The sequence below is a fragment of the Lactuca serriola genome, chromosome 5 (genome assembly GCF_051521515.1).
Source record: "Lactuca serriola cultivar US96UC23 chromosome 5, Lser_US96UC23_V15, whole genome shotgun sequence".
NCBI lineage: Eukaryota > Viridiplantae > Streptophyta > Magnoliopsida > Asterales > Asteraceae > Lactuca > Lactuca serriola.
Window position 1 is genome coordinate 325946694 of NC_136412.1, and position 25815 is coordinate 325972508.

The 25815-nt window shown below is 36.4% G+C and overlaps 2 protein-coding genes across 2 annotated transcripts; both read right to left on the bottom strand.

Moving 5' to 3' along the window:
• Positions 1–19419: 19419 nt before the first annotated feature.
• Positions 19420–22018, bottom strand: LOC145055153 (uncharacterized). The gene is made up of 3 exons (XM_079003447.1): positions 21679–22018; positions 20212–20265; positions 19420–19875 (listed from the first exon to the last, which is right to left on the bottom strand). Exons 1-3 carry the CDS (start codon positions 21973–21975, stop codon positions 19639–19641), a joined length of 588 nt encoding a protein of 195 aa, XP_078859573.1. The 5' UTR covers positions 21976–22018; the 3' UTR covers positions 19420–19638.
• A 294-nt stretch (positions 22019–22312) lies between these two features.
• On the bottom strand, positions 22313–25163 carry SNX1 (sorting nexin 1). Its single transcript, XM_079003446.1, has 11 exons — positions 24913–25163; positions 24682–24825; positions 24122–24257; positions 23877–24010; positions 23714–23788; positions 23462–23621; positions 23249–23382; positions 23085–23153; positions 22931–23010; positions 22788–22848; positions 22313–22669 (listed from the first exon to the last, which is right to left on the bottom strand). The coding sequence occupies exons 1-11, from the start codon at positions 24922–24924 to the stop codon at positions 22454–22456; spliced, it is 1221 nt and encodes a 406-aa protein (XP_078859572.1). The 5' UTR covers positions 24925–25163; the 3' UTR covers positions 22313–22453.
• Positions 25164–25815: the final 652 nt, after the last annotated feature.

The window sequence follows — 25815 nt, forward strand, 5'->3', positions numbered from 1 at the left end:
ATCAAACTTCAGGCTGAGTACGCCCAGCGTACTCAGCTTGTACGCATGGCATACTTACCAACCAGAATCAGGACCCTATACGAGTACGTGTAGTGTACTCGAAGGTACGCCCAGCATACCCGACTAAATGGAACTTTTCCATTAAGTGCTTAATCTCTTAAGTCCTTTCATCCAACACTCAGATCTAGTCCCACAACATCATTCTAAGTCATAAAGTCTCCACCTTTATCACTTTCCATGTCTAGAAAAGGTCCAAAAGCTAATACATTAGCTTATTAATCCATTAAGACATCATGATACTCTCATGGAAGGTATAGAAGAATCAATATTACATTTTTATGGATCCTAAAAGCTCCATAATGGATAAAGTTTCCAACTTTATCCATTAGAATGGTCCAAACCACCAAGATCTAGCCTTTAAGCCTCAAATGGGACCAAACACTACAAGAAAAACAGCCTTTAATGATGCGCAATGCGTGTCATAAAATGCTCAGACGACACACAAATGTGTGTAAAGGAAGGCCCTGTCATAACGAAAGACGACATGCTTTTGCGCGTCGTCTATTTACAACGCACATTTACGACGCGCAGTTACGACACGCATTTACGACGCTCATTTACGACACGCAATGTGTATCAAGGAAGGCCCTGTCATAAAGGAAGACGACATGAATTTTTGTTTAGTAACCTTACGACGCGCGTTTAGGACACACATTGCGTTAAAGCCCCTGTCATAAATTAAGATGACACGCATTTGCGTGTCATAAACTTCAGCAACCATTTACGATATGCACATACGACGTGCCTTTACGATACTCTTTTACACATAATACAAAAATATATAAACAAATATATATATCAAAACAATAAATTATATCCAATAACATCATGTCAATAAATTGTAATACATTGATATTAAAAGGATCTGATTGTACATTGTTATTAAGAGGTTTTCCCCTAACTATATAACCTAATACTACATTGCTATAAATGGGCACCTTTTTGTTTCAGTAACTCATCATTAAGTTGTCTGAAGAAGCTCTGAAACGTTTCCAATTTTCGTTGTGTCTTTTCCTATTTCCTTAGTTTGTGTACATTGTTGTAAGCAAGTGTGTATTGAAGTCCCCGAGTTTGCATACATATGACTTAAAATCTGAAATACAACAAATGAAGTAAGGTGGTGCTAATATGCTTGTTGTTGTTAAGGCTCTAAAGGTAAGTTTTTATCATGCCTATTGAAAAATAAATAAACCATACATTATATGTTACTTGACATAGAAGCACTAGGATTACATTAAAATCACAAATGCAAGTGATTAATGGCATAATTTGTTGCCCTTGTCTTACCTTTTTAGCACCATATATCTCGTCTCATTTCACCTCCAAAATCAACAAATTCAAATATCCATGATTTTGACCTAAGAACATAGGAATACAAAGATACAATAATATTTAATAACATTGTCCAAAATATAAAACAAAAACAAGAATTAATATTTGTTGAAGCATACTCACTTTGGGCCAAACATAATGGTGACGGTTGAGTAAAAAAGATCATAATAGAGTGAGCCCACCTTAGCTTTCTCTACCCGTTAACATACAATCTTTCTTGGCAAAAAGATCACTCACTACTCGAAAGTTAGAAAAACAAAGTTGGTCTAGTTCACCACCAACAGGTAACCAAATACCGGAAATACCCTTCGTGACAACACGTAAGGGAGTTGTTAGCACCTTCATCACAATCTCTCGCAACATCCAAACTCCCTGCAGCCGAGAGAACCCGTTTTCTCCCACCCTCTCGAATTTTACCCGCCAGTTGTCGTCCACCAGTGGCGCCATCCGGTCCAACATCACCAATTGTGTCTAGATTTTAAGGAAGATAAGCCCAAAATCCTAGCCTTGGTATAATAAGAAAACCAAGCTTTCGTCTACCAGGACCCGCGGTACAATCACCAGAAGCTTAAACAGTAGCCCGATCATCACCGGGATCACAAAGATCTGGAAAATGAAAAACAAAGTGAAAAAAAGACAACCCAAAAATAAAATAAAAGATAAATAGTGAAAAAAAGACAAAGCCCAAATGCTCCCTTGAGCAAAACAACACAACTGCAAGATGACAAAAACATACATATATTTAAATATGATAAGAAAAGAATATAGGCTAAGCAGCAAGGGTAAAATGGTAAATGCATTCACTCACCATAACTTCCATCGTCGTTTCAGTGCCAATATCGCACATAACAAAGGTCACGTGGCCATAAAAACCTGAAATATCAATTTCAATTATACAAATCTGTTAAAAATATGAGTTAGCTTTCTATCTCTTTATATAACCAAGAAAAATAGTAATAATAAAATAAAAACAATAAAATTATTACGTTGAGAACCAATCAAGCTGAAGCCTGTGATAAAGAATAGTTGTATGTCCATCCAACTCCTCAACTAGGCTACTATCCTGGAAACTATAGTCCCAGGTGCATATGTTTAATGAATAAATATATCAGGCTATGGAGATAAGATAATTATATATAAAATAAAGGAACACCATAGCATAAATGAATTTTAATCAAAAATCACACAGAACGTGTTCCATCCATACTCATTATAAGCTCAAATACTTCTTCACAGCTAGCTTCCACAACACCAAAAGCCTTCATAGCCCTACTACAGCTCTTTGGCTGCATAAAAGAATAACATGATTTTTTTCCTATTACAGTGTTGTAATTATGTAAATGCAAGAACAGAGATATAAGCAGATAATCCATACAAGAAAATCAACTTCAAGAAGCTCTTCAAGGATACGAAGTCCTGGAAATTTTAACAATAGAAATCCCATTAATACCCATTACTCCATTACTTCAAGTAACAGAGTAGTTAATAAGACTATGTTACCATTCTGGCATTGAAGAAGCCTCCAGTTTTTCCTAGAAATTGCTTGATTAGTTGCATTTTAGGTTGCTAATGTAGAACTTTCTTGAGTCCAGTCCAATATAGATTTAGGAGGACCTACCAATGCCAGATAAATGAGCTATAGAAAGGTAGAAAAGCATGCAAAAGACTGATTAATATTATATCAAACAAATAAAGAAATACTACACCTGATTTTACCTACTTTCTAACTAGCTATTCGACTAAAGGCAGTGTACCTTTTCGCAAATAGTATAGCACAAACAGTCGGGTATCGATCTCAGGGAACGGTTTAATTAATTAATCTAATTGCTACTAAATTAACCCAAAAATCTAAGCAAAGGTTTAAATCGTTTTTATCTAATTTCACAAGTTTAGACAAACTTAATTACTCAACTTATCAAATTCATTCAATTACTAAAAACACTTATGTTTAGTTCGAATCCATTGTACCTCAATGGTTAGCTATTAATTATGGATAATTCAAGTTGGTTACCAACTAATATATTATTAGTAATTTAAGTCCAAATTTATTAATGTTTAAGTAATTCATGTAGAACTATGTATGGTCACACATAATTTAACACAGAATCAATTATGAATTATAGATGGAGCAATGTAAGATTGGTTAAACAAACACAATTATGGTTACAATATATGTTCTCCAGCACAGCTAGATTTAATAACTTTAATTGCTTAACTAATATTGGTTCGATCTTAGCTCTAGCAATTCAATGGTCACTAAATTACTAGGTGTCAAGTTCATGTAAGTTAATGTTCACTAAGTTACACGGAACATGAATTCAAACAATTTAAGTATCAAATATTAGCATGCTAAGTATTAACAATCAAACACAAGCATATAACCAACTAGTAAAATCCATAATCAAATAACTAATCCATGAGTTCACACTTCATCTAACTAACAGAAGTAGCTAGATTCAGCTACTCATGGCTGAAATCAAACACACAATCTCAATGATTAAGAACATAGTCAATTGTACCAAATTAAAAGTAAAGTTATGATCTTCAACTCCTTCTTCTTCCTTGGATGTTAAAGCTTAATTCCTCTGCCTTAAACTCCTCTAAAAATCGTTTTCAGATCCCTTCAATCTCCAACCAGCCTCCCAAATTCGTAAGCACCAAGGATATTTATAGTTTTCGAAATTACCCTTCTCACGTTGTGAGAAAAGGCTTCTCATGTCGTGAGATTAGTCCTAATCCGTATCAAACACGAACTTTGGCCTCCAGATGCATATCTTCTAGAAACTTAATACTCATGTCGTGAGATATGATTCCTCACATCGTGAGGATGTCTTTTTTGTTGAATTCTTCATTTGTTAAGCTTTAAACCTCCAAAGTTTCGATCCTTGTCGCTTATGGTCCTTATTCTTCAAGATGACTCCTTTTGGCTGCAAAATACAATTCATTCTCATAAGTACCATTTATCTTTGCAAATAACCAAAAGACGTATACGAATGTATCAAAATATTTCCTAAAAATATGTATAAATATGGCAATATCACCTTCCTCACCTATAGAGTTGCCCAAACTCCCAAAAGATGGTTTATGAAGTCAAAATAAGACTACATAGAAAACCCTAACTCCATAAACAACAAGGATTAGCAAGGAGAAATCATCTTACCTCTACAAGATTCCTAAGCTATTCAAAATGAAAGATCCAAAATCCTTTCCCACGTTAAAGCTTGCTTCCCTTCCTCCTCTATTCTAATACACCAAAAATGAGGTATTTGAAGTACACACAAAGGGTTTTAGGGTTTTAGGGACGTTTGAGAGTGATAGAGGCTGGTTAGGGTAAGGTCCAAATTACTTAAGGGTGTTTAAATAGGTCACAAGTCCGAATATTAGGGTTTTAGCCATCTATCGCGTACGCCCCACGTACCTGCTCGTACGTCCAGAGTACGAGCCTCAGCCTATCGATGCTTCCACACGCGTACGCTGAGCGTACCCAAATGTACGTCCAGCGTACGGAAGGACCATTTTTGCCAAAAATAAAATACTTGAGGGTTAGCAAGGACTACCTGAATTAGAATGTTACATCCATACTCGAATCGGAGAGAGTCTTGGAGAATCAAGGAAGCCTGTGGGAAGAGGATTCTTGGTAATAGCCAGATCTTTTGCATGTTGTTTTCGGTATGGTGTTGAGCACTCAGGAAAGGGGTTCAGGTTCTGGTTACATTTCAGGAGCGGATACTGAGTCGATCAATGTATGGATGCGGGAGTTCATCTCATCAGAGATTACTCGCAATATTTGGAATGGACCCTGGTGGTCTATGGTTCATCCCAGGAAGGGATTTTGGAGATCTTGGATGGGCATCTCGGGGCCTTTCAAGCCGAGGTTGTAGTAAGGCAGTTGGGGCTCATCTGGAGACCAAAGCTTATGGATCCCTAGAATCCTTCAAGGAGGAGTATCATATTGTTAGTTCTTGTCATTTGGGATCCAAGGGGAGTTTTGCATGATGTCCTCACGATGGTCGGAGTAACTCAGGAGGAGGAAGTCAGGATCCCTTTAGATGCTATTGCGGGTATGTTATCTTCTGTTTTCTTCTGGGTTGTTATCAGGAATTGGTATTATATTGGAAGTTTGCTTGGGTTTGGGTAAGCAATATCTCGGGTTGATTTGCTGCTGTTGTCTAGGTTATCAAGGATTGTGATATGCCATTCTGTATGCCGAGAGTCTTCAATGAATCATTAGAGGATCGTATCTTGTTGATCGGGTTTCAACGTGTTCAGTTATTGATCCGGGTCTATGTCGGGATTCATTCAGGGGTATTGCTTAGAGGATCTTTGGTCAGGATTATCGAGTTAGTTATCCAGTGAATTCAGGGTTCAGTTGTTTTATTGTTTGATCTGGTGGGATCGGCAGTCGTCAATGAAAGAACCTTTAGGGTTTAAACACTACCGTTGCTAAGAGAGGAGCAATAGAAAGAGGATGGTGGTGTCAATTGCATGAGTTGTTTGGTCTTTGGATGAGTCAGCGGAGCGGTATATTCGCTTGGGTTGTAAACGGTTAGAGTTTAGTGGTTCTTCGAGAATAGAGGTTGGGGTGAAGATTCGTCAGCTTAGGGCAAGGGTTATGGTTTTTTTAGTCGTCAGCATAAGAACTCAAGGAATTTGTATGGTATCATGGGAAGTGATTTGGATTATTAGGCTGGTTAAGATCTCCATAGAATTCTTCCAGATTTCAGAAGTTGGGTGATCATTGATTTGGCTAGTAATGGAATGCTGGTATTGATTAACGTAGGTCGTACACAGTTTATTTTATTTGAGGTTGATGGGTCAGGAATCCATCGGATTTAAGAGAGTTTCGTTGAATCCAAGTGGGGGAGAATCGATCAGAATTTCCGAAAGTTGGAAGGGTGTGGAACTAGGGCAAGTTTCACATCCTGGACAGGAAGAGGGGCAAACCAAGTGGCCGTTCAGATTGAGATTGTGTAAGAGGGATTTTAGGAAACTTCCAACCATTGGTCAGCGTCTTCTTTATTATGCATAACGGGCTTGTGGGTGAGTCCAAGTTGAGGGCTTTGGGAATTCAATGTATGATCCAAACATCTAACTGGATGCAATTTGTGATGGGTTTTGAGCATTCTAACACCCCTAAGTGTACATGCAACCCTAGAAAACCTTGGATCTATGTTTGTCTAAAATACATGCAAAATATGATTTCCAAGGTTCATAAACCTATCTAGCATACATGGGGAACTTTTATTCTAAAAGTTGACTAGAATTACATACCTTGTAGTTGATTTGATTCCTTGAAAACCTTGAGAGCCTAGCACCCCAAGTGTGATGCCTCAAATGCTTCACACAACACCAAATGCTTTGGAATGACTTTGAGAGAATGTGTAACACTCTAAAAATCGGCCTAGCCCTCTTAGTTCTTAGTGTAGCCAATTTTGGTAGAGAACATGTAGCTTATATAGTGTGTCATATTTAGGGTTACACCATGTAAACCCAAATGTGTCATGACTCTTCATTTCCATGACCCATGGGTTTGTAACTCCCATGGAGCATCCTATGGGTCTAACCCAACTTGATAATCCATGAAGCCTTTTAGCCCTTATAATATATTAGTAAACCACAAGTTTTATTTCTCTCATTTATTCTATCCAAATGCATGATGCCATGCAACCCAAATGGACCATGTCGGGTCGGGTCAAGTACATACCAGAAATAGTTATGGACTTAGACACCTTATCCAACAGTCTCCCACTTGGATAAGTCTAATAACTATGTCTGTAAGTATGACGTCAGGAACCGATCAGCAATCGTAGCTCTTTCAAGGTCTCTCAGAACTAAGAAGATGATGATGTGCCATTTAAGATAAGTGATCATATAATCCTCTATTCTAGATATCAGTCGGACAAATACATGGAACAATGTCTTACTTATTGTCCAACAGTTTGTTTCCTAATTTCCTATTTTTTTGACATAGAACTAAATTGAACACATCAATTCGGTTCTGACCGGGCCCGGTACATAGGTCAAAACAAAATCATCGAGGGGCCCAAATATCGCTTCTAATCCAAGAAGGAACATATAAACTTCGACGCATATGCTTATTCTCTACTACTTGTTGAATCACACACAAAAGTACGTTTTATAACATCGAGTTACCAATGCGGTTTCGTACGATCAATTCATAACCAACTCATAGGCAACAAGTCATATCTCTAGGTTTTAAGACTTATATGATATTACCGTCTCACGATCACTCGAGATAAATTCCATGAAGTGATACCAGTGAGCGTGGGTTGAGTCCAATGCTCAGAACTTATGAGCACTCATGAGTGTTGTAGCCATGTCCAACAACTTAGACCTCTGCAACCACTCATGACAGTCTTGATTTATACCTACTTCCAACATATGACCGATTGTGGAGGTTCGAATAATATGGTATACCAAACATAATTATTCTGGAAGTCAAAACATGAAAAAGAAATATAGTAAACGATTGACAAAAGATAGCAACACTTTACTCATAAATAAACACAACTTTTATTCATCATCAAATGTCAATTATACTTTACAAATTTCAAATTATCTAACTACTAAAACTAATATCATCCTTCAGCCCTATGCTCCGAGCATGTTGGAGATGCTTAACCCTACTCAGTCCCTTTGTGAGGGGATTTGATGGGTTCTCATCCGATGATACCCTCTTTGCCACGAGGAGTCCTTCTTCTATTCGATGTCTGATGAAATGGTATTTTCTGTCGATGTGTCTAAATCTCCCATGATCCCTTGGTTCCTTGGCTAAGGCAACGTCACTTTCATTATCACAGAAAATTTCTATTGGCTCCATTATAGCTAGTACAACTCCAAGGTCTCCAATGAATTTCTTCGGCCATATATCCTCCTTTGCTACCTCGCTTGCTGCTATATACTCTAATTCGCAAGTTGAATCAGCCACTGTCTCCTGCTTGGAACTCTTCCAAGAAATTGCTCCTCCGTTTAAGGTAAAGACCCAGCCGGACTGAGAGTGGAAATTATCCCTATCAGTCTGAAAGCTAGCATCACTATACCCTACAACTCTTAAGTCATCACTCCCACCGAGGGTAAGGACCCAGTCCTTAGTCCTCCGCATGTACTTAATGATATTCTTTACCGCAGTCCAATGTGCCTTGCTAGGGTTCCCCTGATATCTACTAACCATGCTCAAAACAAAGGCTACATTAGGTCGAGTGCAGGTCATAGCATACATGATCGAACCTACTCTAGAAGCATAAGGTACTCGACTCATTTCTGCTATCTCGGCCTCAGTACTCGGGCTTTGAGTTTTACTCAGTCTGGCGTTACTCTGGATGGGTAACTCTCCTTTCTTGGAGTCATGCATGTTGAATCTCTTCAGCACCTTCTCCAGGTAAGTATTCTGACTAAGTCCAATTACTCTTTTACTCTGGTCTCTCATAATCCTTATCCCTAGAATATAGGCAGCCTCTCCTAGGCCGTTCATAGAAAAACACTTCCCAAGCCAGGACTTCACTTCCTGCAGGGTTGGGATGTCATTTCCTATGAGTAGTATGTCATCCACATACAGTACCAAAAAGTTGACTATACTCCCACTAGCCTTGACATAGACACAAGATTCATCTTCACTCCTTGAAAAGCCAAATTCTTTGACTTTCTCATCAAAGCAAAGATTACATCTCTGAGGTGCCTGTTTCAATCCATAGATGGATATCTTGATTTTACACACTCTATTAGGGTACTCTATACTGACAAAACCCTCTGGCTGACTCATGTAAACATCCTCATCCAAACTTCCATTAAGGAAGGCGGTTTTGACATCCATTTGCCATATTTCATAATCATGAAATGCAGCGATGGCTAACAGGACCCTAATGGACTTAATCTTTGCTACTGGTGAAAAGGTCTCATCATAACCAACTCCCGGAGTTTGAGAAAAGCCCTTTGCAACCAGTCGTGCCTTATATGTGTGTACATTACCATCCATGTCAGTCTTCTTCTTGAAGATCCATTTGCACCCAACTGTCTTACGACCCGGTACATTGTCAACCAAGTTCCAAACTTGATTGTCATACATGGACTGTATCTCGCTATCCATTGCCTCTTTCCATTTGGTAGACTCGGGGCCTACCATGGCTTCCGCGTAACTGTTTGGTTCATCTAGACTTACCAATGTCTCATCACTGATAAGTGTCTCACCTTCTGCAGTAATATGGAAACCATAATAATGCTTAGGTGCATTCCTAACCCTTGTGGAATGCCTCAGAGGTTCAGACTTGTCAATTAGCTCAACAGGAGTTTCCTCCTCAAGTTGAGTGCTAGGGTTTGAAGTTCCTTCACCACTTGACTCTTGAATTTCTTCAAGGTCAATTTGCCTCCCATTGTTTCCTTGGCTTATGAACTCTCTCTCTCTTGAAAGACACCCCTCCTTTCTACAAAGACCACATTGTCACTAGGTCTGTAGAAGAGGTAACCAAAGGATTTCTGTGGGTAGCCGATGAAAATACACCTCTCGCTTCGAGGTTCGATCTTATCGTGAGTCTCGCGTCTCACGAAAGCCTCGCAACCCCAAATCTTGATGTGGTCTAGTTTGGGAACTTTACCAGTCCACATCTCATGAGGAGTTTTGGCAAATTTCTTTGTAGGGACCAAATTAAGGATATGGTCGGCAGTCTCTATGGCATACCCCCAAAATGAGATTGGTAGTGAAGCTCTACTCATCATGGAACGAACCATATCCAACAAGGTTCAATTACGCCTTTCAGCCACACCATTTAACTGTGGTGTCCTGGGAGGTGTCAATTGTGAGATAAACCCACATTCATTGAGATAGTCGAGGAACTATGTACTAAGATACTCACCACCACGATCGGATCAAAGCATCTTAATGTTCCTGCCCAACTGATTCTCAACTTCCTATTTAAACTCTTTAAACCTCTCGAAAGTCTCTGACTTATGCTTGATTAAGTAGACATATCCATATCTACTATAATCATCAGTAAAAGTCAAATAATAACGATTAGCATCCATTTTGGCTATTTTGAAGGGTACACACACATCCGTGTGCACTAGATCCAACAAACCTTCACCCCTTTCATAAGAACCAATGAAGGGTGACTTTGTCATTTTCCCAAGTAAGCGTGATTCACAACTATCATCTGACTTTAGGTCAAATGACTCCAAGACTCCATCTTTTTGGAGTTGGCCTATGCGTTTCTTGCTCACATGTCCAAGACGACAATGCCATAATGATGCTTTATCCAAGTTATTATTACTCGAAGAATCAATACACATCACATTATTTCCTAGATTATCTACAACAGATACAACTTCATACACACCATCACAAGGTAATGCTTTAAAATAAAGAACATTATTAAAGAAAGCATTTATTCCACCATTTTCATTATCAAAAGAAAAGGTAAACCCTTGTTTGTACAAAGCATGAAAGGAAATAATATTTCGTGCCATTTCAGGCGAATAACAATATTTATTCAAATCTAACATAAACCCACTACTTAGCAACAAAGAATAAACTCCAATCTTGGTGACAGGTGAAGCTTTCCTATTCCTCATGATCAAGTTTATCTTTCCATGCTCCACATTCTCACTTCTTCTTAGTCCCTGCAAATCAGAACAAATATGAATACCGCAACCGGTATCAAGGACCCAAGAGTTAGAATAGGGTGATTTATTAGATAGAATAGTGTAAATACCTGCATGGTTGGGTTTGACTTTCCCATCCTTCACATCTTGCTGATACTTTGGGCAGTTCCGCTTCCAGTGTGACTTTTCATGAAAATAGAAGCATTCAGCCTCTTTTGGGTCAGAAGAAGGAGTGACGACACGTTTCTTGGTTCCACTTGAAGAAGAGCCATCAAGGGTCCTAGCAATAGTACCCTTCGAAGACCTCTTCCTCTTCTTCCCTCTACCTTTCCCGATTGCCAAGACAGGGGCGGAGTTTGGAGTAGGAGTAGGAGTATTAACAACCGAATTACCCTTAAGACCTGTTTCTGTGGTCTTTAGGAGTACCTGAAGTTTGTTGAGTGTGACTTCTTCCTTATTCATGTGGTATGTCATGCGGAATTGATCATAACACGAGGGTAAGGAGTGCAAAGTGATATCTATTGCAAGCTTCTCGGGGAAGTTCACATTAAGCTTCAGCAAACGATCCACATACCTTTGCATTTTCTGAATGTGGGCCGTGACGGATTCTCCGTCCTTCATCCTGGTTGTTATCATGGAGGAGATTATTTCATACCGCTCTTGACGAGCACTCTGATGGTATCTTTCCATCATATCTTGGTGCATCTCAAAAGGGTAGTAGTCCTCATAGGACTTCTGGAGTTCCGCTGTCATGGTGGCCATCATGATTCATGCCATTTTGGTGGCATATCTTTCATGAGTCCGGAAGTCAGCGATCTCCTGAGGAGTAGCAGTGGACTCATCGATCTCCTTCAGCTCCTTATCGAGGACATATTGTGACATCCCCATTTTTCACTGCCATAAAAGACCGATTTTTTTTGCTTATGCTTTATAAAAATCAGAGTACTTCTTTTCATAAAAATGTTGCGGAATTTGTTCCCAGAAAAACACGATAAATACGTTATCAAAACATTTTCGAAGAAACGTATTTTATTCATTTTAAAACATTTGGGATGTCATCGTCAATATAGAAACATAAGCATAAACAGAACTTACATTTATTTACACTAGTGATCTACATCTCTTTAATCTCTCATTGTAATGTGACTTCATATCAACACATGTGATATAAATAAACTGAGTGGGTCAGGTTGGGAAACCTGGTGAGTACATAGGGTTTTCAACCCACAATAATATAATTATTATGTTTAAACAATCAAACAATCAACCCAATTACCCATCCCCATTATCTTCTTTACTCTTAAGGATCTATCCTAAGAGTCATCTATCCTGCATTCGTTTATTCCGAAGTCCCTTGCTTCCAGGGTTATAGGACTGACACTGAATCCATAGCTGTCAATGCTCATTTGTAAAGCACTAATTCCATAGCTGCTATAGTTTATTCATCGGGTACTAAATCCATAGCTACCAGTGTTTATCTAATAGGTACTAAGTCCATAGCTACCAATTCCTAACATGTACTAAGTCCATAGGTACTAGTGTTTAACTAATAGGTACTAAGTCCATAGCTACCAATTCCTAACAGGTACTAAATCCATAGCTACTAGTGTTTGTCCAATAGGCACTAAGTCCATAGCTGTCGATGTTATTTATTAGGCACTAAGTTTGTAGCTGTCTATGTTTACTCACATCAGCTTTTATCTCTCATCATTCATCAACCCATGTCATACCCAACATATTTGTATATATAAAATACGTATATACAGTTTAAATCATTTAAAACATGTATAAAAACGTTCATCCAGCATAGACAGCGAGTACTAAGATAATATGCACACATAGCACGTAGTTTATATAAAATACTTCATATCTATGTGTAAGATGAAAGTAACTATGCACTCACCTGATTAGGTGGTGACTCGGCACTCGGACAGCACTTCGTTACTCTTAAAACAACTTCCTCGACAAAACCTAGTATCAATATCACTAAGGTTTAGTCTGACGTTAACTGCAACTAATTAATAGTGTAGTTATTATTATTATTATATAAGCGTTAAATAGAACTCAATATAACTCATAATAATAGCCTAAATAATTATTTTAAGGACCTAATAACATTACTATATTACAACATAAGCTATACTAAAGATAGGTTAGGTACAGCTCACTTACAACGGCTTTCCTTGGAAACCGGGCTCCGCCATAGCAGAGTTTCTGAGCCGAAAGGCTCTTTTCTCGAGGCTTCGGGAGCCTCGGGGCTTCCTTCGGGTGCTAGGGGGTTTACCTAGACTTTGGGGGGGGGGGGGGGGTTGGGGCTTTAGAGAGAGAAACTAGAGAGAGTAAGAAGGGTTTGAAGGTGTGAGGACGTGAGGGAACCCGGCACCTCTATTTATAGGGGTGTTGATTGATGGAATCGCTGAGTAGAAGGACCTACTCGCCAAGTTGGGGCATGTGGCAGCCTTCTGGTGGTGCCACGTGTCCAATTCTGGTGGTGCCACGTCACCCCCTATCGCGTATCAGCCTTCAAACTTAGAAAAATCATAACTCTCGCATACGAGCTCCATTTTCGGCGTCCTTTTTTTCAAAGCGTAGGTAAAATCAAGATCTACAACTTTCATTTAGACAACGTTGGCTAATTCTTGACTGATCTCACATTTAACAGTATGAGGCGTTTAGACTGTTAAATGACCGCGAAGAATTCGTAACTCCTTCATACGGACTCTGTTTTCGTCTATCTTTTTACCGTTGAGTTCATATTAATGAGATCTTCAACTCTCATTTAGGTCGCGTAAGCTAAAAACCGCTCGAACTAAAAATCGAGTTTCAGGTCGTGCACTACTAAGCCAAATCTTAGAAAATTCATAACTTCCTCATACGAACTCAGATTTTGGCGTTCTTTTTATGGATGTTCTCGGTTTAACATATAAGACAACTTTGGTTTAGATCACTAAAGCTAAAAAGTCTTCTATCATAAATTCACTATTTACGTCTCCCGGTGTCGTGTCGGTTTTGCCGTAAAAGGGTAGTTGCCTTCCCTTCCTAGTCCTAGATCCGAGTTACTAGCTTTCTAGACCGACGGTTGTAGGCCTCCCTCAGGTCGGCTTTAGTTGAGCTCCCCAACTCGCTCGATGGTACGACCTCTCCGACTAATAGACTTGATACCATTCCGTTCCGCTCATGCTCCTTGAGAGGAAAGAAAGAGCTCGACTGTTAAGGAGAGGAAGCACTCCCTCCACTACCCCGCAAATCTAATGATGGACATGCAAGCAGTCTCGCTTATGTGAAGGCTTAGCCAAGTTTGAAGCCTCTCGAATGACTTAGCTAGTTTACTAGACCCTCTATCCGACCCCCTATCAAGTAAGAACTACCAGGAATGTCTTTACATTATGTATGTCTTTTTCACCTCTCTAGTGACTTCCTTGCCTGCATCTCCTGTCAACAGCTAGTTAGTCCTCTTCGCCCTAATGAATAAGCTGGAGAGGCTAGGTCTTGCTTGAAACCAGTAGAGCAGTAAGCCTGAAAGCTTTCCCATGTAACTACCAGGACCTGGATGAATTTAGTCCTTAATGTGTCCAGCATAACACCTTCTTAAAGCCACTCGCGGCATACTGAAAGCATTCGTCGACGAGCCATAACTTCTTCGTTATAACTCGGATTTCGGCGTTCTTTATATGTACGGAACCCTTGAGACATATTCGACATCTTGTTTAAGATTATTTATTCTAAATAATCTTTTGTAGAAAAGTTGTTTTTGACCCCTATTATCTCTAAATTGAATAGCTCGGATCTACGGGCGTTACACATATTCCTTGTCCTCGTAGCGAGTCACCATCCTGATGTTCCAGATCCAATCCATAAAGTTGGAACCATAGAATATGACCCTCCCACATAGGTTCATGAGGGAAAAGGAGTCGGTACGGTTTGAGCCAGAAGCAGTGTTGTTGGAAGACATCTGAAAAGAAGAGAACAAGTTTAGTTTAGATATAAAGATAGTCCTTAATAAAACACCCAAATATAATATTAAGGCTAGTATCCAATCACAATATATTATAACTTAGAAGAGGTATGCCGTAATCTAAGCTATAACATATTTGAAAGGTAGGTGAATGACGATTCACCAATTTCCACCAAAAAACGAAATATAAACTATTAGGTTTTTAATTGGTTCTTAGAAACTCCTAGATTCTTTTAAGATTCAATGAACTTTTCAAAGGCATGTTTCAATCTCGAGTGTGCCCTCCAAGTTTTGTGACTGGGATACCGAGGATCACAAAATAAGGTGTGAAGTAACCATGCAAATCATTTAGTACCCTTAATGTTTATCACTCAATCGATGTGTCGGTTAACCACATGCGCTCCACCGATACTATGATAAAGTTTAAGTCACCCTTTACCTACCTTGTTAAGTCCAGGTTAATGTGTCGGTTAACCACACACGCTCCACTAACGACTTAATCAAATTGTAAAGTGTAATTTCATGGATTAGCACCTTATTCACATTTTCCTAAAGTAACTAAGATTGGGAATTTAGTAAAACACTTAGTTACTTTATAATATTCATCATACTTTTTAATGAGAATTTATAAGTCCTTGTCCTACCCGTTCGGCTAACGACCCTCCACCGATCAAGGAAGCGGTGGGTGAGAGTGGACACCCATTAAGCTGCCATTTTATAGGCAGCAACCTTATACCCCCTTATAGATCGGCTTCGTGAATGAGGCCTACTAACGGTAAGACGACTTACTCATATATATATATATATATATATATATATATATATATATATATATATATATATATATATATATATATATATATATATATATATATATATATATATATTATTAACTTATAATATTATAAAGTATAAGCTTTGATTTTTAACTTTTAAAAAACTAGGGGTTGGAACTAAAGTTTATTAAGTGACTTTACATGTTCCAAAACTTGAGGGCAAGTTTTGTAACTTTACAAAACCTTTCACATTCATAACTTATGAGTTATTAAAATGAAGACTCTTCATTTTATAACTTATGTGTTCTTTTAATGGCTTTTAACACAAAGAGACTGTTGGTTATCCATAACTTGAGGACAAGTTATGGACTTCATTAAAACACATAAAGATCATGAATTAATCATATAAACAAGTAACTCCTATGATCTATCAAGAACTCATAAGAACATATGAACACATATAATCATGTAATTTTGATATTATCCATTGTAAATGGATTAGAACAACCATTACACCACCTAAAATAAGTTTTATAACACCAAAACAGTTTAGGGTAATGTTTCTAGTCCATTTCCAGCAGCACAAATCGAATTTATGCATTCTGCATGGCCAACTTGTCAAGTGCACGAAATAAATCGTCGAGTTGGTTGCATTTTGACTTGGACTAGAGTCCTCCCCATGGACTCGTCGAGTCACCTGTGCAGACAGCAAAAAAATTCGATTTTCAACACTATTTTGCATCAAGTATTCACAAACAAGTCTAGGCTCTTATACCACTGATGGGTTTTGAGCATTCTAACACCCCTAAGTGTACATGCAACCCTAGAAAACCTTGGATCTATGTTTGTCTAAAATACATGCAAAATATGATTTCCAAGGTTCATAAACCTATCTAGCATACATAGGGAACTTTTATTCTAAAAGTTGGCTAGAATTATATACCTTGTAATTGATTTGATTCCTTGAAAACCTTGAGAGCCTAGCACCCCAAGTTGTGAATGGAATCAAGCTACGGAAAGGCGGTATATATATATATGCCTAGGGCATCAATCAAAGGGTTAAAAGGTAAGGAATGGATTTAGTTTTGATGATAGATCAAGCCCTTGTGTTTGTGTCTTGGATTGGTCCTAATTGTGAATGGAATCAAGCTACGGCAAGGCGGTATTGTTGATTTGGAACTCGTATGTAGAGTCGCTTATTCGGAGAATTTGTTAGGTCACTTACCGTTTGGGTTAAATAATCTCAGAGTATAAGATTTGACCCTGTTACACAGCTCTCGTCCGAGTCTAATCATTGCAGGAATGAGTCTTCTACTCGAAGAAAGCCCTAGGCTCTGATACCACTGATGGGTTATTAGGGTTACAACTACAATGCACTAAGCAAAAAAACATTTAAACAATTCAAATGATTAGGGCACATGCAACCTAATAGGATATGTGTCTTGCACATATAGCAACATACTATGAATACTAACCTATAATATTTCCTGTGAACAAACTAATTCATAAGACAGGAAAACTAACCTTGAAGATTGTTATAGCAAATAATCTTGAATTCCTTCTTGAAAAACTCTTGGAAGCAAGCACCACAAGTGTCGTGCCTCTAATGGTTCACACCCAAACCCTAGCAACCAAGGAGCTTGAAGAGAGAAAGGAGAGAGGTGGAAATTTCGGCCCTAAGCCTCTAAAGGAATTTCATCGCCGGAATTCTAAGGCTAAGGGACTTTATATAGTTGAGGTAGCTTGGTGCCAAAACTAGGGTTTAAGGAGGAAACCATAATCCTTTTTCTTGGTGACCAAGCAGCCCATTCCCCTATTTCAAGGGGCTTAGACGAAATTCTTTGGGCTTTCCCAAGTGATTTTCGTTCACCTCATCCAATGAGGTCCATGGTCTCCTTTCCTCAACTTTCAATAAATAACCAAACAGACCCTGCACTTTTAGTTAATTCAATTAATCCCAAAATTAATTCCAATTAATTTCTGATTAATTATTAATTAAATAATACAATTTCCAATTAATATATTATTCTCATAATATATTAACAAATTATTTATTTTGATTTCTAATTAATTTATTAACCATAAATTAATAAATCAATATCTCTCTCTCTCTCTAAAAGTTATCATATTCAATTGCTAGGTTTGAGGACAACCCAAAAGGACTATGCTACCATCAATTCAAGTTTATACCAATTATACTTATGGGCTTAGATGCCTAATCCAACATCAACCCAATCATACAAACATGCAAGAGTCACAAAGACAACTAGCATCCTACATACACAATCCAATGAGACGGTATTGGTGTCTTTAACCTACGAGTACAACGAGAAGACTCACATGAACTACTCAACAGAAGCCCAACAGCTACCTCATCATCAGAAGAGCCAACCCAAGCTTCCTAAAACCAAACCGAGACCAACCCTTAGTCAAATGCTCAATATTACTCAAGTTTGACCAAAAGTTAAACTGGTCAAAAATTCAACAGTCAAAGTAAGGTCAAACTGTCAATCAGCATCCCTCCTTGGCCACGTTGTGGGCACTAAATGCCAAAATAGACGAAGATTCTTCAGTCTCCACACCATGGCAGCCTAAGGTCACGTCGTAGGGACTATTATGAACAACTCAAACGAGCTTAATGCATTTTCTCCTGATTTCAAGAGCTCCAAATATGATTCATTCCAAGGTCTTATTGGATAAATGTCCAACTTTAATTTATGAAGTTAACTCAGCATGTGTCACTCAAATGAAAGAATGATATATCAAGAGTGACACGACAAAACATATATCTCCAAAGTTTTTTGTGTACATTCAAGAGCTTATAAAAGATCAAAAGGCTGAGATAGAATTTGTTCAATCCAGCAATAATGTAGCAGACCTCTTCACAAAAGCACTTCATACTGCAATCTTCAGAAAACACGTACATGGCATCAGAATGCGACATGTGCATAACACGTAACGTAACGGATTTCTAAATGAGGGGGAGTCAACTATATATTGCACTCTTTTTCCTTTTGTTAAAGTTTTTTTCCCATTGTGTTTTTTGTAGCTAGGTTTCTAATAAGACAGTACTTCAAGGTTGAACTCTGATTAAAAAAATTGTCATCCCTTGAGTTAGGCAATGCATGTAGCTAGTTATAAAAATTACATCAAATTATTGAGTTAGGCAATGCATGTGGATGAATAATTTTCACCCCTTGAATAATTTCTTTCTTTTACCAATTGAATTACTATTTTGATGATGTATGAATAGTATGTTATGTAGTATAAATACTCATCAATGTAAAGAGAAAAACATATCATCTTGAATACAATCTTTTAAGTGTTCAAAATTCCTCTTAAATCTCTTTTTTTATTATTTTATAATGTTTTAGTTTCGTTTCGTTAGTTTTAATTTTAATTACGTCAAATTTATTATATATATATATATATATATATATATATATATATATATATATATATATATATATATATATATATATATATATATATATATATATATATAAAAGTCAAGTCAAGAACAAGACTTGTCCAAGACCAATTTAGTTTTGTCAATTTCCCCTCTGTTGGGGGCGTGATTTTCTACGTTTTTTCTCCCCTTATCATTCCCCTTATTCTTTGAGTTAACTCTTCTAATTTTACCTAACATTATACTTTTTAAATCAAAACGTACAACAAATGTGGTTTTAGGCTTAAAAAAATAGTATCGCAAATATAATTGTGTTCAACGTATCTATGCACGCACACACGTGGAAGTTTTCATACAATAAGACTCGATGGTAACGTAACAACCAATTAAGTTAAGATAATGCATATCATACTTCATTTCTCTTACTTGGTCAACATAAAAAGACTTTGAAACTTTATCAAGAAAATAGTACTTCGAAAAGAATAAAAGTGATTTTAAAGTGTAGATGCTAATTCCACCGACTTTTTAAGTGCTGCAAGAAGGCTTTTCATGATTCTAGGCTCCCCTGGAGGCGACCGGTCTTTCATTGGCCCTTCTCTTATTGCTCTGAAAACCGGAGTTGAACCACCATTCGCTGGAATAACCAGACAGTCTATGTACACAGGGACCTCAGTCACTCCATCGCCAATTGTAATGAACCCAAGTCTTACCCCTCCTTCGATTTTGTCCACCTGTTTCACATACACAATACCTATACTTCGAATTTGAACTCAAATGGACTAAATTTCCTTATAAATGTTACGAATTTTATTGAAAATTTAAACTTCCATAAGTTAAAAGAACTTTAGATTGAAGGCTTTTATCTGTCTATAGCTATTTGATATGCATTGATGTGATAAGAGGTTGGGTCTAACTCAGTCAAATTCAAACCATTTGATACCACAAATAATATAGTCTCTTATATGTTTGTTACTAATAAGAAGTTGTGTCTGACTCAATTAAATCTGACTCAATAATCAACTATCAAAGTAACCATAAGTTTAAAAAATTGAAGGTAGATGACTAACCTTTAGAGGCATAGGAAGTGGTAATTGGGCACCTTGGCACAAACTGTTCGCCCACTATCAACAAACAATTCAGACAATCTTGAGATCGAAGGTTTTGTAAATATTCCAAGAGATTTATATGTCATTTATCCCTATCAATTATATTTACTTTTGTAGGCTTTTTTAATTAATTTAATAAGGTTGTAATTCTATTTTCGTGCTTTTTACATCGTATACATCAAATGGATACTGTTTGATGAAATAAAATGATGTTATGATAACCAATTTGATGATGTCATTTTTACACAAATAATTTCAATTATATCATTACTTGTGAATAAGTCTAAGTTGATTTGTATTTTTGTCAAAAGAGTAAACCATTGCTTGTCGATGAAGGTAGTGATTTGGCCGATGTTACTTATGAATACGTTGATTCATTGTTTCCAACGAGTCATGTATAAAATTTAAAATTAAAACGGGTCCAACAAGTTAAAAGTCAACCAAAATGTGTAAATTTGCTTAATGTATACAACTATTATATTTAAATTATTTAAAAATTTAATTATGATATATTGGTATAGTTTCAAATAGTTTGCCTACAAATTCTATAAAAGGATTTGTTTCCCGCATCAATGTTCGATTCTATTCTGTAGCCTTGGCAAACGAGGACAGCATTTTTCCTTTGTTTAACTCTAAACCATGTCGAATGCTGTTTTATATGAATTATAGACTATTTAAAATAAAAAATGAATTTTTTTTATGTAACGTAATTTTGGGGAATACAATTTCTGACCATTCAAAAAATAAATACTTAGTCATGTGTGAAATGTATTTCCTAAAGTAAAATCTCTCATTTAGTAATAGACGAGATAACGACGTTGAATCATCCTAATAGATTAAAGAGGAAAAACAAAGTACTGTCTTTTGGTAATTATTTATAAAACCACAATGAATAGGTAAATAATTTTAAAAAAGACAATGGACAGGTACAAAACTCTATAAAAAAATTAAATAAAATGGTTGAGCAAGAGGATTATTTAAAATTTAACTTAAAATTGATAAACTTTTATATAAAATAGTTGGAAAACTCGGTTAAATAAAACTAAAAATATATAAAATAGAAAATAAAAGTTTATTTTTTATAAAAATAACATATAAATTTTAAAAAATTAAAGTTGACAAAGTGACATTTGATTTGAAAAAACAAAACGTTAAAAACCGTAAAAATAGATGGTGTTATAATTTCCGCCGCATGTCATGTTAATTTTCAATTCCAACTTGGTATGACAACTAATAACTCTAAGCGATAAAATGGTTAACTTAAAATAAAACTGAAAAATAGTAGTATATGATAGAGTAGAGTGTTATCTAAAACAAAAAATTATAGAATGTTAAAATCAAAAAACACTGATAAATTAATGTCGTGATCTTTTAGTTTTTAGATATTTATTGGTTTCGACGCATACTTAAGTTTTCTATAATACGTACCTGGAAGAGCAAGGTTTCAAATCTGTCGATATCAATATTCATAGGCAGTTTCATCGTCCCCAAAGACACTCCTTCTTCATCACCTCCAACCGGAGTAATGTTGCCGTTCGCCGGAGAAGCTCGAGCAACAGCACCACCGGAAAATTCACGGGTTAAAATCAGTCTGGAGGCCCGATTTTTGTTACTTTCCGATAACTGAAATCGAGAACCAACCAGCAGATCCGAAGAAAATGGAAGCTTCGGAGTAACGACTCCTCTCAATTGCAGGAAGAGCTGCCTGCTACATACTGTAGCCATGGCCGGTGAAAATAGGATATGGTTTGCTTCGTCCCCCCACAACCACTAAGGGTATAGATAATTGATAGAGTGATTTACATATATTGTCCTTCAACTACCACATCTATGATATTTCAGTCCCTTAACTTTTAACCCATCTTGATTTTGTTTTAAATATTGAAAATTACGTGTAAAGTTATCTTCCATAAGTTAATCACTTTGTTGCAATTGGTTATCTTATTTATACGTTATGCATTAAAACTTGTACATCCTACATTGCTGATATATATATATATATATATATATATATATATATATATATATATATATATATATATATATATATATTTTTAGAAACTAAACAACAATTTTTTTTTTTATAAAAAGGTAGCCAAAATATAAGAAACAAGTAAGATTTGAAAGATGTGAGATATTAAGATACAGACAGTGAAAGCAAACAAACAGAATGAGCAAACACTCAAAAAGTGTGTTGGTGTTGTTATGAGGAAGAGAGAGTGAGAGCATCAAGTTTTGGAATGAGACTTCGCCAAGCATCAGCAATACCATTTGCTAAACGCGCTTGTCCTTTTGCAAATTCATGAAAAGCCAATCCCATGTCTTGTGTTTTCTCATCTTGGAAACGAATGATTTCTTCATTCATTAGCTTTACTATTGTCTCAAATCTTCTCGTTGCTTCTTCTCCATCAGCTTTCAACTACATATGTTTAATACAGACATGACTTAATCTGGTAAGCTATATATCAGTGTTTTTTTTTTTTTACTTGATACAGAAAGAACGACTTAATACGAATATAACCATACTAATTACTAACCTCCTCGTATTCATGCTCTGCATCCAACATCTTTTCGGATCGAGTTAGCCTCAATTTGTTGCTGAAACAACAATTTTATAATCATACATTGCTATTTCTTGAATTTATCTTATAATCAAAATATAGAATAATGGAAATCATACAGATCAATTTCTTTTAGCTTTATTGTCTCGCTCAATTCACATTGTTGTCTGAAAGCATTAGCCCTCTCTCCTATGGTCCCCTGAAAACAAGAAAAAATTCAAGAAATATATAAAAATAAAGGTCAATGACAAGCTTTTAAACTACAAAACTTACCTTGATAGATTGCACTGCGCGTACATAATCTTTCAATGGCTCTTCAAAATTCATTAAAAGATGGTGGGCCTTCACAATATGACATGAAAAGTAATCATCAATAATTTGTCAAATACTTTCGACTTTTTTAATGTAGATATCTAAAAAAAGAAATAGAAACTAACTTCTCTTTGCAGTTTGATTGATAGCATCTCTGATTTTGCTCCAAGCTCAGAGAAAGCAGTCCCAAGAGCATCACCTTCACAAGCACCAAGGAGTTTGATTGCCTTACCAAAATCTGATAGAGATTGCCCCAACTCTGTAACAATATCACACAAATTGTGTTAAAAAGACATGAATGCCCTTCCCATCCTCATTATCAAAGATTAAATAAATACCTCTGTGTCTCTTTACTAGACGATATGCATGCTTCTGGGCTTCAGCTAAGTGATCTTCAAGCTCAAATATATATCGTTTTAATTTCTCATACTCTGGATTTGTTTCTTCAACTGGTTTTTCTTTCCCAAGAACTACATCACTCACTTTAGATTGAACATCCTGTAACATCCATAGCATGATCTTAAATTATCTGATAGATTATGCATAAGTAAAATACTTTCAGTTGCTTTCAATTCAATGTTATGTGTTACCCTGAATATCTGCATTAAATCAGCCGGCTTCCTCTTGAAGATTCCAGTATCTTGTGACCTTGCTCTTTCCATTGTCTGCAAAACACCCAACATGTTATAAAGATCAAATTACATGCATGAAAGTAAGAGAATTGAAATATATATTGACATATTGTATAGTTACCTGTTCATCAGCCTGCAAGAAGGTTCGAAGGTCCTCACTGTGTTGAAGTTCATGATGTAATGCAATCCTATTGACAAAGGAATCCAATGCTTGACGCCTCATCTCTATGAATTCAGCACTGAATCTGAACTTCTCTGCATTTGTGAGGTCATAGTTAGTAATCAGAAAGCCTTTTTTTCATATTTAAAGTGAATAATATCGAATAAGTACCACAAATAAAGTAAAGGGAAAGACTGATATCTTACCTACAGTGCTCTTTTCTGGAAGTGGAGGAATGAAGATGCCTTTGTACTTCTTAAAGAGACAATCTCTTAACCAAACAAAATCAGTATAACGTCTAATAACAATCTTTTCTGGGCCTTGATAGTCTGGAAAGTTAGTCTGCAAAACATGCATTTGAATGAAATAAGAGTGATACTGTTGTTTTGATGAATCAATACAAAGTTATAATGGATTGCGTCTGAAATTCTGAATATGTTCAATGTTATTGCAATTCAGGATTTCTAACTAGTAGCTTCATCAACTAATGACTTTTAGAGGTCTTTGTTTTCTGTACTGGTTTTTGAAGTTGAAATGAGAAACTAGCTCATGACCTAAAAGTTCAGGTTTAAAGAGACATTGACTCAATTGAAACACCCAAGTTATGAATTCAGTTCGGCAATAGGTTATCTAAACTAATCATTACATGAATTGGAATGAAATCTATCCCCGGTCAAATTACAACTAGCGATCAATATGTCAATAGTTGCAATACATGAATGAAAATGTAAATTTCAACAAAATTCAAAAGAGATCGTGAAATTACCTTGGTGATGACCTTATAGGAGATATAAGCTTGAACTCCATTGCCCATTTTAGCAGGATCAGTTACAGATACTGACAGAAACGGAGGTTGCGAAGATGGGGATCTAGGGCTCTGTAAACCCCCTCCTCCTGTATGACTTCTTTGCTGCATGTTTGTCGAAATTCAATCCAATTAGAAAGTGAACTCATAGAGATTGATTAGATACGGGTATCATTTGAAGATTGTAGTTACCGTTGTGATCATGATTTTTGTTGCAATCGGATGTCAGTGGTAGAGATTTGGTCTGAAACTGAGTGAATTCGTCCAGAGTAGAGAATCCGATCGCTATGATAAGGAAGAGTACGGCTATGTTGCTTCAACCCTGATGATGATCGTTAAACATTTGCTGTAACTCGCAAGTTCTTAGACAAAATCGATGAAAGTCGCAAGGTTTCTCTTTCTAATTTTTAAGATAAATATGGGGTTTCGTGTGATTTTTGATTTTTTTTTCAGATTAAAACAGTTGGATTCTTCAAGGGGGTGTATCTGATTGTTTATCTAAAAATTTCTTACTATTTTTTATTAAAATCATTTAAAAAGCTAAATTAAGAGGTGTTTGGGATAAATTAACTTATATCTTATTATTTTATAACAGTTTTTATAAAAGTATTTAGATTAAGGGGGTGTTTGGATAGAGAAAAAATAGACTGTTTATTGCTTATTGTTTAATCTCACCGCAATAAGCAAATTTAAGTGTTTGGATAAGAGTCTTTAAAAATCAGCTTATTGCGGTAGGAATAAGCAAAATAAACTGATTTTAATAAGCAACGAGGGGAATGTTTATTGCTTATTGCTTATTGGTCATTTTACTCATTTAAGTTGTTTTATTTTGCCAAACACTTAAATGTTTATTGCTTATTACTTATTTTCACCGCAATAAGCTAATCCAAACACATTTTAAAAAAATGTTTATTCTCACCACAATAAGCAAATAAACAATAAGCTAATAAGCTAAAAACTATTTATCCAAACACATCCTAAAAGTAGGTTATTTAGCTTATCTCCATCACAATAAGCTGATTTTTAATGTTTCCGATCCAAACACTTAAATTTAGCTTATAATGGTGGGAATAAGTAATAACTTATAAGTTCTCT